The 15,949-nt window shown below is 38.6% G+C and overlaps 1 protein-coding gene across 1 annotated transcript in view; it reads left to right on the forward strand.

Moving 5' to 3' along the window:
- Positions 1-15,949, forward strand: part of TMPRSS15 (transmembrane serine protease 15) — a 143,427-nt gene that overhangs the window by 126,240 nt on the left and 1,238 nt on the right. Inside the window, exons 23-25 of the mRNA XM_049858502.1 lie at positions 7,631-7,812; positions 9,527-9,622; positions 12,272-12,411. Coding sequence (XP_049714459.1) covers positions 7,631-7,812; positions 9,527-9,622; positions 12,272-12,411 — 418 coding nt within the window. The remainder of the gene's footprint in view (positions 1-7,630; positions 7,813-9,526; positions 9,623-12,271; positions 12,412-15,949) is intronic.

The following is a 15,949-nucleotide window of genomic DNA, read 5'->3' on the forward strand; positions in this document are numbered from 1 at the left end:
AGGGGTAATGGCCCTTTGGCATATGGGAATATGAGTCTGGAGTTCAGAGGAGAATTGAATAATTGAAATACCAATTTGGGAGTTATCAGCGTGTAGCTGGTATTTCAAATCATGGCATTTGGATAAAATAATCTATGGAATGAGTATGGATGGAAATGAGAGGGCAAAAGGCCCAGCCCTGGAGTATTTTAACATTTAGAATTTGAGAAGAAATAGAGCCAGAAAAAGACTGAAAAAGAGTAGAGAATAAAACCAAAGGAAAATCCCAAGCATGTGGACAGTTCTGGAAGTCAAGTGAAGAAAGTTGTTCAAAGATGCTTCCTTAAATTTCTAGGGGAAATCCACCAGGTCAAATGATGCTGAGGATTCTTTGGTTTGCTCATCATTCCCTATACCTAGTTCTCTTTACTTTCACTTAAACAAGTGCATATCTATATATTAAAAACAGATGTATATTTAATGGAAGAAATAAAATACATATATGAATTTCTGTTATCCACCCTCTTTTTACAGTACAACTGCCTCTGTGCACATTATTTCAACTTTCATCTTTTGAATTTTGTATGGACCCATGGACTTTCATAAATAACTTATTTCATTAATTGAAATAATTACATGATTTTATATGATGCTCAAATTGTAAAAACTTGGCCATCGTTACCTCATTTTAATAGCCTCATTACCTCTTTTTTTAACTATCTCTGATATTTTCCAAAATCTTCTTACTCTATGGCAACAACACATATTTCAGAGGCATCCTGAGTGTTACTTGCCTTAAAAATTGGAATTAAGAATCCTCTTAAGAATCACTTTTCCGCTCAAAAGTAGTAGCAGAGCCCAGACCCAGTGTGGGTAGTGGGCAAACGTGCTGCATTTGCTGTTCAGCCATGTTTAGTGATAGAAAAAAAAATTTGTTTTTGATATTTGATAAAAAAACAAAACAAATCCAGTGCCGTCGAGCCGACCCCGACTCATAGTGACCACATAGAACAGAGTAGAACTGCCCCATAGAGTTTCCAAGGAGCACCTGGCGGATTTGAACTGCCAATCCTTTGGTTAGCAGCAGTAGCACTTAACCACTATACCACCAGGGTCTCCTGATATTTGATAGAACTCTAAATATTTCAATTGAGATTTTTTTTTCCATTTAACATATTGTGGTGCTCTATACTAATTATCTTACTTTATACACACTTCTGCTGGATTCAGAAGAGGATATGGAATGAGGGCTATCACTGCTGATGTCAGATGGATCTTGCCTGAAAGCACAGAATACCAGAAAGATGTTTACCTGTGCTTTATTGACTATGCAAAGGCACTTGACTGTGTGGATCATGACAAATTATGGACAATATTATGAAGAATGAGAATTCCAGAACAACTTAATTGTGCTCATGAGGAACCTGTACTCAGATCAAGAGGCAGTTGTTCAAACAGAACAAGGGGATACTGCGTGGTTTAAAGTCAGGAAAGGTGTGCATCAGGGTTGTATCCTTCACTATACTTACTCAATCTGTATGCCGAGCAAATAATCCGATAAACTGGACTATATGAAAAAGAATGGGACATCAGGATTGGAGGAAGATTCAATTAACAGCCTGCAATATGCAGATGACACAACCTTACTTGCTGAAAGTGAAGACGACTTGAAGCACTTATTGAGGAAGATCAACTATCACAGCCTTCAGTATGGATTACACCTCAACATAAAACAAAAGTCCCCCTGACTGAACCAATAAGCAACATCATAATAAGCGGAGAAAATATTGAAGTTATCAAGGATTTCATTTTACGTGCATCCACAATCAATGCCCATGGAAGCAGCAGTCAAGAAATCAAAAGACGCGTTGCATCAGGCAAATGTGCTGCAAAAGATCTCTTTAAAGTATTAAAAAGCAAAGATGTCACTATGAGGACTAAGGTACACCTGACCCAATCACCTCATATGCATACAAAAGCTGGAAAAAGAATAAGAAAGACTGAAGAATTGATGCCTCTGAATTATGGCATTGGTGAAGAATACTGGATACAACATGGGCTGCCAGAGGAACAGACAAATCTGTCTTGGAAGAATTACAGTCAGAATGCTCCTTAGAAGCAAGGATGGTGAGACTTCTTTTCATGTACTTTGGACATGTTATCAGGAGGGACCAGCCCCTGGGGAAGGACAACATGCTTGATAAAGTAGAGGGTCAGTGAAAAAGAGGAAGATCCTCAGTGAGATGGATTGATGCAGTGGCTGCAACAATGGACTCAAACACAGCAACAAAGATGAGAATGGTACAGGACCAAGTAGTGCTTTGTTCTGTTGTACATAGTATCACTACGAGCTGGAACCAACTCGACAGCACCTAACAACAACAGCAACATACCACGTTGAGAGTACAATACAATGTAAAATACTTACCAATAGACATTCTGATGGTTGGAGCAGTGAAGTTATTTACATACCAGCACACAGCCACACAGAGTGGGAATAACATTAGTTCATCCCACCCAGTACACCATTTATGGAGCTTTTTTTTTTAATTTTACTTAAGTAAAAGTTTACAAAGCAAGTCAGTCTGTCATACAAAAACTTATATACACCTTGCTATATACTCCTAGTTGCTCTCCCTCTAATGAGACAGCACACTTCTTCCCTCCACTCTCTATTCTTGGGTCCATTCAGCCAGCTTCTGACCCCCTCTGCCCTCTCATCTCCTCTCCAGAAAGGAGCTGCCCACACAGTTTCATGTGTCTACTTGATCCAAGAAGGTAACTCTTCACCAGTATCATTTTCTATCCCACAGTCCAGTCCAATCCCTTGCTGAAGAGTTGTCTTTGGGAATGGCTACTGTCTTGGGCTAACAGAAGGTCTGGGAACCATGACCTCTGGGATCCTTTAGTCTCAGTCAGATCATTAAGTCTTTTTTTTGTTTGTTTTTATGAGAATTTTAGGTCTGCATCCCACTGCTCTCTTGCTCCCTCAGGGGTTCTCTGATGTGTTGTTCCCTGTCACAGCAGTCATCGGTTGTAGCCAGGCACCATCTAGTTCTTCTGGTCTCAGGCTAATGTAGTCTCTGGTTTATGTGGCCCTTTCTGTCTCTTGGGCTCATAATTACCTCGTGTCTTTGGTGTTCTTCATTCTTCTCTGCTTATGGAGCATTTATTGCTTGCTAAAGTAGAGGGTCAGCTAAAGAGAGGAAAACCCTCAATGAGATGGACTGACACATGGCTGCAACAATGGACTCAAACATAGCAATGATTGTGAGGATGGCTCAGGACCAGGTCGTGCCTCATTCTGGTACATAGGGTTGCTACGAGTCAGAACCAATTCAATGGCACCTAACAACAATAACAATTGTGTGCCAGGTACTTGTGCTAGTCTTGAGGTTACATAGATTAGGAATGTATTTCTTTCTACTCTCCCCACCTTTGTCTCTCTATCTCTTGCTACTAGAAGCAACATTTTGTTAGAACAGGGCAGTCCAAGGTGAACCAAGTGCAAAGCAACAGAAATGTGGGCAACTTCCCCAAAGGGCAGGCTGCTAGATACCTTGAATGACCTCAATCTGTGCTGATCCCACCTGACGGTGCCCAGTTTTTGCTATGTACATTCTCTGCTGGATTGGGGCTTGCCTGTTCTGTGGTGTTACTTCTTTCTCCCAGCCCCACATGTCTCCTCTCCTCCCAGCTCTCCCCTGCTTTGATAGAATATAGAGTCTTCAAGACAAGGAATTCTTAAAAATATATGTTCCCTCTCTGCATCTGAACTGATTTCCCTGAAGGTTTCTATATCAGGTTCCTAGGATTGCCATAACAATTCACCTCAAACTAGGTGGCTTTAAACAACATAAGTTTGTTTTCTCACTATTCTTCTGGAGGCCAGAAGTGCAAAATCAAGGTGTCAGCAGGGCTGGTTCTTTCTGGAGGCTCTGAAGAAGGGACTGCCCCATGCCTCTCTCCTGAGCTTCTTGAGGCTGTCAGTAATCCTTGGCATTCCTTAGTTGGTAGACACCTTTCTTATTCCAATCTCTGCCTCTATTTATTTTCACATGACCTTCTTCTCTGTGTCTCCTTCTGACCTCTCCTCTTCTTATGAGGATGCCAGGGATTCGATCTGGGGACCACCCCAAATCCAGGGTGATTTTATTTTGGATCTTCAATTACATCTCAAATGAAATCACATTCTGAGGTTCCAAGAAAACGTAAGTTGTGTGGAGACACGATTCAAACCACTACAGATTCTTTCTCCCACCCCTCAGCTTTGGGTGAATGGAAAAGCTAGAAAGATTATACATTGCTCAGCACCCCCTAACAGTGATTACAAAGCACAGATTCCTGGTTCCCACTCCAGACTTCCACATTAGAATCCCAGGGGGTGGAAACTGGGTCTGAATTTTTAAAGAACACTCAGGCAATTCTTATAAGCAATGAAGTTTGAGAACCACTGGCTATAACTCCTGTATTCAAAGCTGTTTTCCACTGAGGAAAGGCTCTGGAATTACTTTAGGATATAATAGAGGCTCTTGGGCTGGCGTTGGGCTTGTGGTGGGGAGGTTAAGTACATAGACACAGAATGGTGTGTGGAGAAGGGCTTGTGAGAGAAATCGAAATGATACTTGTCGGAGGTATATTCCCTACCTTTTTTTCATGCTACTTACAGACACTGGAGAAATGCAAATATTAAAGAGGGGCTCTTTTCCATGTAACACAGTAATGATTTTGAAAATCATTAAGAATGTGTCCCATTAACTTTGTTGTAATTTGTATTTAATTAGAACACGAGCTTGAAGCACATATATTTGTTCTTCACAGTTTGTGGCTTGTGTATTAGTTATCTACTTGACACCTTAAAATAATGAGAAGAAATGTTGATTATTAAATTTTGGTTACCTACAAGCTCTCTCATATCAGTAATTACATTTATTCGTTCTCAGATGGCATACAGTACTTAGAGAAGAGATAAGAATTTGTGAGTCTAGCTACTCTTTCTCTGAATTACCTTAATTTAACATTGATTTAAATCTATAGTAAACAATTCTCTGAACTTGCAATCTACTTATTTCTGAATAAAGCATGTAGAATGCATTTAAAGAGGTATTACTATCATTTCTGGTAATTAAATATATTCTTGGGTGTTTTTGTTTTTGTTTTTAAATATATTCTAAATAGAATCCAAATAATGAGTTTTTATTCCATGGGCAAGTTTGACAGTTGTTATTTAAATGGCATATTGTTTATCCACATAACTAATTATAAACTTTATCAGCAATATTGTTCCCACTTGAATCGAATGTCTGAACGCTTGAGAGCAAGCATTTAATTATCTGTGACTAGTTTACAGGAGATGTAAGTGGGCACTGGTAAAATCTGTGCCTGTGACAAAGCTGGAAACCCTGGTGGCACAGTGGTTAAGTGCCACGGCTGCTAACCAAAGGGTCAGCAGTTCCAATCCACCAGGCGCTCCTTGGAAGCTCTGTGGGGCAGTTCTACTCTGTCCTGTAGGGTCGCTATGAGTCGGAATCAACTCGACGGCACTGGGCTTGGTTTTTGGGTATGGCAAAGTCAGAAACACAACCAATTCTTATAAAAACCTTTAATTCACTGCTTCAGCACAGAGGTGGCCCATCAGAAATGGGAGGTATTCCATTGCTACAAAACACTTAGGTGAATTTCCTCAAATTTTAAACAGTGTGATGTTCAATGGATGCCTTGAGTATTCCTTGGTTTTTCTGATGACTTCTACTGACCAAACACAATCCTCTGAGTAACAACACAAAGTGATGAATAAATACGTAGATATGGATGAAATGAGACACAGACTTGGAATAATGATTTCCTTTATACATTTGTAGGTGACTTGCATTTTAACATTTGAAATACCATAGTAAACTAGGCATTTGCACCTGCTGAGGACTGAGTCAGTAGCTCTGCCTACACTTCCTATACTGAGCAGTCATTGAGTGCTACCCTTTATTGCGGATGTGGCTTAAAATTGGCTTAATGCCAACTGTTCTCTAGTAATTTCTTACCGTAAAGCTGTTACAGGCCAATAGCATATTTAGGAGTCCCTGCACACTTTAAAAATATAATACACTATCCAACTGAATCTGCCCTATAACACAGATGTTATTCTTTACCAATACGTTATCAATGGCCAACATTGTATATTGAAAATTATTCAAGTTCATTGTATATGAAAAATTACTCCTATATTAGATTATATAGTCATATATTAGATTATATGGAAAACTATTCAAGTTTATTGTATATGGAAAATTATTCAAGTACATATATTAGATTATAAGCATCATAATCTGTTTCACTTCTTACCTTAGCTCTGCGTGAATCCAATGACCCCTTAAACAGGAGGCTGTTCTGGGCTTCCTTCCACTACTCCTACAGCTGCCCTAGTTGTCTGAAGAAGCACAAAACACAAGACACAGTCTCCACCATGGAATGTGATCTAAAGCAGTAGTTCAAGAAAAAATAGTTCTGAGATATCTATCTCGAAGATCTCTAGAAACTACCTGATTTGGGTAGAGAAGTTTTCTTAAACTTCTTTGTTATAATCATCAGGAAAAAATTAGAACCCTCTACCTGGTGGTGTAGTGGTTAAGAGTTACAGCTGCTAACCAAAAGGTTGGTAGTTTGAGTCTACCAGGCTCTCCTTGGAAACAGTATGGGCCAGTTCTACTCTGTCCTATAGGGTTGCTATGAGTCGGAATTGATTCAACAGCAACGGGTTACAGTTAAGTGGCCACACGTTAGCATAAACTTGGAATTTTCATTTTAAAAATTATTTTAAAAGCATTCCCATGCTCCATTCCATACTCGTTAAAGCACAGTGGGGTGCAGGAGGGGGAGCAGGGACCAATATGACTTAAAAGCACTCCAGGTGATTCCAATGTACAGCCAGCGTTGAGAACCACAGTTGAGAACTAGAGAACAAGAGAAGCAATAGAAAAAGGTGAGAGCCTCATTAAGGCTTCCTCAATGATGTGGTCGAAGACATAAAAATTTAAGGAGTATTTTTTTATCACTGTAGAAATGTACGTAACACAACATTAGCCAACTCCACATTTAGTAGTTTCTCAATTACATTAATCACATTGTGTAACATCAGCCATATTTGTTGCCAAATTTTGCATCACCAGAAAAAAATTCACTGCTTCCTAAACAACGGCTCCTCCTCCCCGCATCCCTCCTGCCCGTGGTAACCACAAATAAACTTCGGTGTCTGTTCATTGGCCTATTCTTGTTATTTCACATGAGATCAGACAATATTTGTCCTATTGTGATTGACTTATTTCACTCAGCATAATGTTTTCAAGGGTTATCCAAGCTGTAGCATGCATCAGGATTTCATTTCTCATTATGGCTGAGGAATATTCCGTTTTATGTATGCACCACATTTTGTTTATCCACTCATCCATCAATGGATTTTTTTTTTTAGGTTGTTTCCATCTTTTGGCTATTGTGAATAGTGCTTCAATGAACACTGGTGTTAAGAATTATTTTTAAAGTATAAGTCAGCAGAGAAATTAAAGGAAAAATTGTTCTGAAATATCTCTCTCAAAGATCTCTAGAAACTACCTGACTTGGATGGAGAAGTTTTCTCAAACTTCTTTCTTATAATCTTCAGGAGAAATTTAGAGCCCTCTAAGTGGAGCGCAAACCTGGGCCTGCACAAGACATCAGATCTGACTTCTCCTCAAATAGTAACTCGGCGGATAGATCAAATTGTCATAAACCCACATTACACTAAACGAAGAAAGGACAGTGACATCGCCATGATGCACCTGGAATTTAAAGTGAATTACACAGGTAAAAGGAATCACTTCAAGTTGCCTAATCTGTTCAAATTAATTTAAAATTAGATTTGAAATATAATCGCTATTGATGCATTAATAACCCATAAAAGTTGGATAATTACTTACAAAAATAATTTAATCTTAATAATTTAAATAAAATTGAGGAATGGAGAGAAACATATTCAATTACCTTTATCAAGGTGTTTATATCTAGCTTTCTACAAGTTGACTAATAGAATAAAGCTCATAGAGCCCTCTACCACAGTAAACTTGAAGGAGCAGCCAGAGAAAATAGGTCATGTGATCATGCACGCTGTCCCTACTTCTGAGGGAAAATAATGGCAATCCATCAGCCACCAAGGCTAGAGTCAGACATAAACTGGGAGAAGAAGATACGGACTAAGAGTAAAGTAGTAAGAGGAATGAAGTTTCTAAAGGAGATCCAATAATATGAAGAGAGTAGCAAGGAGGACTTCCTCCAAATGCTTGAATAATCTGCACAAAATCACCAAAGAAAGTAAATGTTATCCCGAAGGATCCTCTTCAATCCCAACTTTACTCTAAAAATTTTCTCAATCCCAGTTAGGAGAAAGTGCTCCCGTCTCTGTGCTCTCATGGAATTCGGTCTGCAGGTATCACAGTATTTGTCAAAAGGGGACTATTACTATGGTTAGTTATATAGCCCTGTCCTAGAGGTTAAGCACTGTATCGTACTCCTGGGTCTTACATGTAAGGGGTGCTTAATAAATGTCAGGCAGCTTGGAAATTGTTGCAGAAGGGCTTTAAAAGTCAGTGACCAATGTTACTGTTTCCAGAAGTACCCTGTAAAACAGTTCCTAAAGCTTTTTTAATGTGGAGATAATTGGAGAAAATCTAAAGAGCCTCAGCACATTTGCCCAAGTTTCCCTTAATTGACCCTGAAAAATAGACTTACCAAGATTTTCACAGAACTGCCACTATTTTCTGTAAAAAAACATGATTATTTAAATTTCAAATATAAATTAATTCCAGAAATAAGACAGTGTTTACACTACAAAAGATAAATCAGGAGACTAAAAAAAAACAAAAATAAACAAAAACAGTTGCCATCCATTCAGTTCAGATTCATAGCACCCTGCTGTGTGTCAGAGTAGAACTATGCTCCATAGGGTGTTCGATGACTGTGATCTTTCAGAAGGAGATTGCCAGGCATTTCTTTTGAAGTGCCTCTGGGTGGACTTGACCCAACAACCTTTCAGTTACTGTTTTAGTTAGCATCTGAACTGAGCTGAGTGCTTAATCGTTTCTGCCACCCAAGGACTCCTAGGGAACTAAATAACCCATAAATAAAAAAAAAAAAACTGTTGCCATCGAGTTGATTCTGACTCTTGGCGACCCTATAAGACAGAGTAGAATTGCCCCATAAGGTTTTCAATGAGCAGCTAGTGGATTTGAACTGCTAACCTTTTGGTTAGCAGCTGCGCTCTCAATCACTGCACTACCATGGCTCCAAGGAACTAAATAGGGTCCCCTAAAAGATCCTCAATGGTACCTAATTCGTTGTCAAAGAAGTGCTGTACTGAAATGCTTGTTTCCCCCAAGATTGATGTGTGAATACTGTTCAGACAGGAAAAAACAAAAATACAGAGATTTTTTTACATTAAATGTTTAAAATGATTTTGAAAACTTGTTAGAAATGCATGTATATCTGTTTATGTTGTTTTTGTTTGTTTTGTTTTATTTTTCAGATTATATACAACCTATTTGTTTACCAGAAGAAAACCAAGTTTTCCCTCCCGGAAAGAATTGTTCCATTGCTGGCTGGGGGACGGTTGTCTATCAAGGTAAATTATCAGACTCAAAAAAAGCTTAGTAATAAAAAGCATGCTTTTGTTACAGTCTTTTATTATTATAGTTTTGTAATTTTTCCAGATTGTATCGAGTGTATTACGAGTCTCTGGGTTATGAAAATGGCTAAGCATTTGACCACTAACCGAAAGGTTGGCAGTTCTAACCCACCCAGAGGTGCCTCAGCAGAAAAGCCTAGTCTTCTGCTTCCAAAAGTTCACAGCCTTGAAAACCTGGTGGAGCACAGTTTTACTCTGCAACACATGGGGTTGCCATGAGTTGGAATTGACTGGATGGCAACTGGTTCCTGGTTATAGAGTGTATTATCAAGCTACAGTCCTTATTAGAGGGGAAGACAAGGGTCCCCCAAACTCAGTATCTAATTTTAGTATTATAAATACTGTCTTAACGAGAAAAAAAATCTATTAAAATGAATATAAGCAAAGGTTAAAAACACTTATTTTTGTAAAGCAACATAAAGTTTCATGAAAAGGCAAATTATTACCTGTTACATTTGCAAAAATGATCTTTATTTATAAGATTTAGAAATAAATCTTTATAATGTAAAGACCTCACACTTACATTCCCTGAAATGAGAAGAGAATCCCTCTCAGCTTCAGCTTGCAAGATTCTGCCTAGTGGCAGGAAGAATAAAACATAGCAAAAATTTCATATTTAGGACTATAAATTGACATAGCATAGACCCACTAGCATTAACTAATAGCATGGTTTCCAAACAGAAAACCACAAAAGAAGAAGAAGAAAGCAGTTGCCTTTGCGTCAATTCTGACTCATGGTGACCCTATGGAACACAGAGTAGAACTCCTCCATAGGGTTTTCAAGGCAGTGACCTTTTGAAAGCAGAATGCCAGAAGGCCTGTCTTCTGAGGAACCTAACGTTGTTGTTAGCTGCTACCCAGTGGGACCGGAATCACGGTGACCCCGTGAACACAGATGGGACCACTGTCATTCAGAGGGTTTTCATTGGCTGATTTTTGGAAGTAGATCACCAGGCCTTTCTTCCTAGTCCCTCTGTTCAGCATCATAACAACACACAAGCCTCCACTGGCAGACAAGTGGTAACTTCATTTGATGTCTATTAGCTAATAATAGAAACTGGGTCTCCTGCATGGAAAGAAAGAACTCTACCACTGAATTACCACTGCCCTTGAGGTGATATTAGTTAAATTAAAGCAATAGGTGAACTTAAAACAACTTTACTGAAATGTTTATGCATGTTTGTGTGTGTGTGTGTGTGTGTGTGTTCTAAATTGGCCTCTTGGTAACTTACGGTGACAAATATTAAATATAAGGACATTGCTCACATTTTCCTGTACCAAAGAGTTTTATCATCTACTTAACTTTATTTTTTTTATTCATTGACAAGTACCAAAAATGGCCAAGATTTTTATTATTATAAAGCTAATGTCCACCAGCCCATCTGTGATCCTCGTAAGATGACAGTGAGACGTTGACTTTCCCCCTCCATCTCAACCTCACCAATCATTTTTTTAGCTTACAGTTCATTGTCAAACTGTGAAAGTCTTCCAGTTCTTGGCTGATCGGGCTGTTGGCACTGGCTGCCAAAAGCCATTTGTGCACATATTCTCCCAACTTGTGTTCAGCGTCATACTTGTACCTTGAAATTGGCCATGGTTGCAGTGTTTACACCATGCAATTTGACAAACCCTGGAGAGCCAGTTGTTAAACATTTACCAACACAGCACTGAGTCATACACTGCTTTGTATCTGAGTTGTATGCACATGTATACACACACACACACACACACACTTGCTTATTTCCTCAATTCTTTTAATGCATGGATTCAACTTAGTTGGAAATAAAGTCAGAGGCATTTTTGCGACAACACTGGCCATCATATGGACTCCCTTATCCTCATCTCTTTGTCTCTCTTGAGCAGCCAAATAGAGGTGCTAATTATTGGAAAGTGCTTATCAAGTACTTTTTCCAGGGCACTAGATGTTGGCTTCTTTTATATTCCTTTTGGGATTAGTATTTCAGAAGACAGGCTCATGCTTTCAGTGGATGAATCATTTTATAAACAGCGTGGAAGTACACTCTGCTACCCAAATGCCTCCTTTCTCTTCACCGCAGATGTGGATGACAAGCTGATTGCCTTTAGACAGGGCACAGTTCATCTGAGCTTTGTCTTCTGTTCAGTGAACACCTGCTCGCTTACACAGCACTACAAAGAAGCTGAATGCCCTTCTAGGAGAGAGCACCTCCTCAGGTGCCAGATAAAAAGCGCCTCAGGATTTCTGAGCCATTGCTAATTTCCGTGAATGAAACTCTTTGTGTTGGTGATTTTTTTTTTTTTTCATGAGCAATCCCATAACTGTTTAAAATTACTGAAAATACCTGAAAACCATCTAGTCCCATCCACCATTCCTGCTAGCCCTTAGGGAAGAAAGAAATACTTTAATATTATCCATTTGGCAAAAATCCACAGATGGGCTTTATTATGTGCTTTAAAGTGGAAAGTTGAGCATTTAGTTGTATTCTACATACCCACAGTACTCGATAATGAGAGTCAAACGTTGGAAGAAGTAAGACTGATGGTGGTTTATTCAGGGTACGTGTTGATCACTGCTGACTGGTTGGTTGCATTATCCATTTTGAACAGGTTCTACTGCAGACATATTGCAAGAAGCTGTTGTTCCTCTTCTATCCAATGCCAGATGCCAACAACAAATGCCAGAATATAACATTACAGAAAGTATGGTATGTGCAGGCTACGAAGAAGGCGGAGTTGATACCTGTCAGGTAAATATATAAAAGTGCTCATGCTACCTTTCCAGAAAGTGTTGCTATGCAATGATTTCATTACTTAACAATAATTTGGGAGCAAAGAAATCATCAAGGTCCCATAAACTTCACCTATTATTTTAAACATATATTCTAGATAGAGAGAAAGAAAACTTGCCAACTGTGACCTTTTGCCTGTATTTATGGTCTATTTGCTTAGTTCTCCTGAGTGCCTCTGAGCATTAGAAAAAAAAACTAGTGTTTAAGAACAAGGGTTACAAATCAGATGTCCTTAGGAACTAGGCATAAAATGTAAAGGTGCATGTGTGAGGCAGACAGGTAAAATAGGAAGTGGAAGGCCTGAGGGTGACCCAGAGATTGCACACCTCAGCTAAAAGCATTGACTTTCAAGTCATTTTAAACACTAGGCAAAATTTTCAAAATTGATTTAAAAAAAATAAGTTCATGAGCCAATTTGGTTCATGGGTCTCTAATTTTCAACCCTGGTTTGGTATCCAGTTACCTGAAACAATATCTAGATGAAAAACAACCGGAATAGAGCCAGTTCACAACAAACCGCTCACGGGGGAGCAAATGAAGAGCTTACAGAATAGCCTGGCATAACCCTAGCTCTGCAACTCCTATATGAAAATGTCCATATTGTCTTTTACATTTTATTTCAAAGGTGAAATGGCATGAACTCACTGCAGTGGTAATGTCAATATCGCAATAAATTCTGTGTTGCAGTAGCTTTTGATCTGTATCGCTTTCAGAGAAAAGTCTTACAAACTACCCTCATTTAAGACAAAAACATCTTACGACTAGAAATAATTTAGACAGGTGTTAGCTCCTTAAACTCCATACACATTCCAAAAATGTAAAGTTAATTCTGTTAGATTTTAGCGTTATCATTAATTCTTCAGTGAGGCAAGGAGTGGTCATTTAACAGCATGGATTCTGTCTTTAGACTGCTCTCGTTTGGTTCCTGTTTTAATACTTATTGTTGGTGAGACTTCAGACAAGTGACTTAGATTTTACTGGGAGGTTTAAATGAGGTGATACCTGAAAGGTGTAATGTGTACTCCCTGGGCCCGTGTAAGCTCTTAAAAATATTACCAGTTTTTATTATAAAACTTAGTAAATAAATTTTCTGGCAGGCATTGTGTATTTAAAATTAATAAAATCTTAACACACTGAAGTCCACTGTGTTCGATTAAACTTGAAAGCATCACTGAACAAACGAATCATTTAAATGTCAAGTAGCAGTTCCCACTGTGGGAAAATGGTTTCATTTTTATTTTAGGTATAAACAACTCATTACATAGGTGAACATATATTAACACATTCATGTCATAATCATTTGACTTGACATAAGACTTTTTTAACATGTGCTTGTACGAAAAAATCTATATATGTATCCACTAGTTAAAGTTTACGCTTCAAGTCAGGCTAAACTTTCAGCTTAGTTTTGCATTTATTCTGCTTTGATGCACACTTAGAAATGCAAGACAAATGAGATAGCTTTTTTCTTGCTTAAAATTTATCTCTGTATCTCATACTTCCCTTTTAAAATGAAAAGTGTGATAAAGGTAAGATGTATTACCACTTAGGGAGAGATTTATAGAATTATCGTGCAAGAGGGAAATCAACTGTACAACTTCAATTATACTTAATGGGGGTTGTGTGGTAGACACCTTGAGCACTCAGCAGAAAATATGACTGCTGATACTATCGATGTTTGGGTTACATTAAGCCAATAACTCATACCAGATCCCTGAAATCTTATTTTGGCTCTGATTTCTATGGAGTTTAAATATGTTATTCATTAGCAAGTAAGAAAGCTCCCATACAGGACAATACCCATGTAGTTTAATTTTATCACAATCGAATAATCGATACCCTAGATGGTCACATGATTCTCTTTGTTCAGCCTTAATACTATGGTATAGAAAAGGCTTAACTGATTAAATAAGAATGCATTAGTTAAAATTATAAATCACTATACCAGTGGCTCTCAAAGCATGGTCCCCAATCCAGCAGGTCAGCATCACCTGGGAACTCGTTACAAATGCAAATTCTCAGATTCCACCTGAGACCAACTGAAGCAGAAAACCTGGAGGTGGAACCCAACAAGGTGTGTTTAGCACACCCTCCAGGTGATTCTGAGTGGCTTGAGAACCACGGTTTAAAATAAACATGATCACCAATCGTTGCCCTCAGATAGATAATAAAAGAAGGTATGAATTTTGTTATTATTTACAAATATAACACCTAAGGAGAAACATAAATTTAAAGTTAATAATTTATGTTCTTGGCATTCATTTATATTTTTTGAAGTACTTACATATCTCTGAGGTAAGTGTGAAAAGGAAATATCTACACTGATCAAATGGGAAAATTAAGGCAAAGGGAAGTTATCTAACTTATCTTAAATGGTGTAGTTGGATGATGGGAAGTGATTGAACCAGACCTAGGTCTCCCAACCAGGTAGACCACCCAGCAGTTAGGCCATAAGCCTTCTGCAGGCTTCTCTGAGTAACTGCAATTGATCCTAGGTAAGTCAAAATCCTTGTTCATGTAATCAATATCTGTATCCTATTGTGTATTAAAAAATTAAAATATGTTAGGAAAGTTGAAGAAAATCAAATGACTCCTTTTAATGCTATCTAACGTAACAGTCATCATGAAGATGGCACAGGACTGGACAGTGTTTCATTCTGCTATGTATAGGTCACCATGAGTCAGAGCTGACTCGACAGCAGCTAACAACAAGGAACAATTAAGGGTTATTTTTAATAATTCCTAAGTCACATGTAACATTTGAGCTTGTAATTATTCTTACCTTTTTTGATACCATCCCACAAATATTTCTGAATCTGTATTATGGGCTAGACGTCCCTGGGTGGTGCAAAGAGTTAACACGCTAGGCCATTAACTAAAAGATTGGAGGTTCGAGTCCACCCAGAGGTGCCTCGGAAGAAAACCTGCCAGTCTACTGAAAAATCAGCCGCTGAAAACTCGATGGAGCACAGTTCTATTGTGATGTACATAGCGTCACCATGAGTTGGAATCAACTGGAAGGCAATTGCTTGTTTTTGTTTTTGTTTCCTTAATATGGGTTAAGGGTTTAGGATGCAGAGATAAATCACACTCCCTACCTTCAAATATGCCATGGGCTGCCAGAAGAATGAAGAAATCTGTCTTGAAAGAAGTACAGCCAGCTCCTTAGAAGCAAGGATGGTGAGACTTCATCTCACTGACTTTGGACATGTTATCAGGAAGGACCAATTCCTGGAGAAGGACATCATGCTTGGTAGAGGGTCATCGAAAAAGAGAAAGACCCACAAGGAGACGTATCGATAGGGTGGCTGCAACGATAGGCCCGAACACAACAGTGATTGTGCGGATGGCGCAGGAGTAGGTAATGTTTCCTTCTGATGTATGTAAGGTAGCTCTGACAGTCTTGACACCACCTAGCAACAACAAAACAACTTTCAAATAGCTTCAATACATTTGTCTCATGTAGAATAGAGGTAAACTGTGGTTGTTGGCGCTA

Source organism: Elephas maximus, chromosome 18 (genome assembly GCF_024166365.1).
Source record: "Elephas maximus indicus isolate mEleMax1 chromosome 18, mEleMax1 primary haplotype, whole genome shotgun sequence".
NCBI lineage: Eukaryota > Metazoa > Chordata > Mammalia > Proboscidea > Elephantidae > Elephas > Elephas maximus.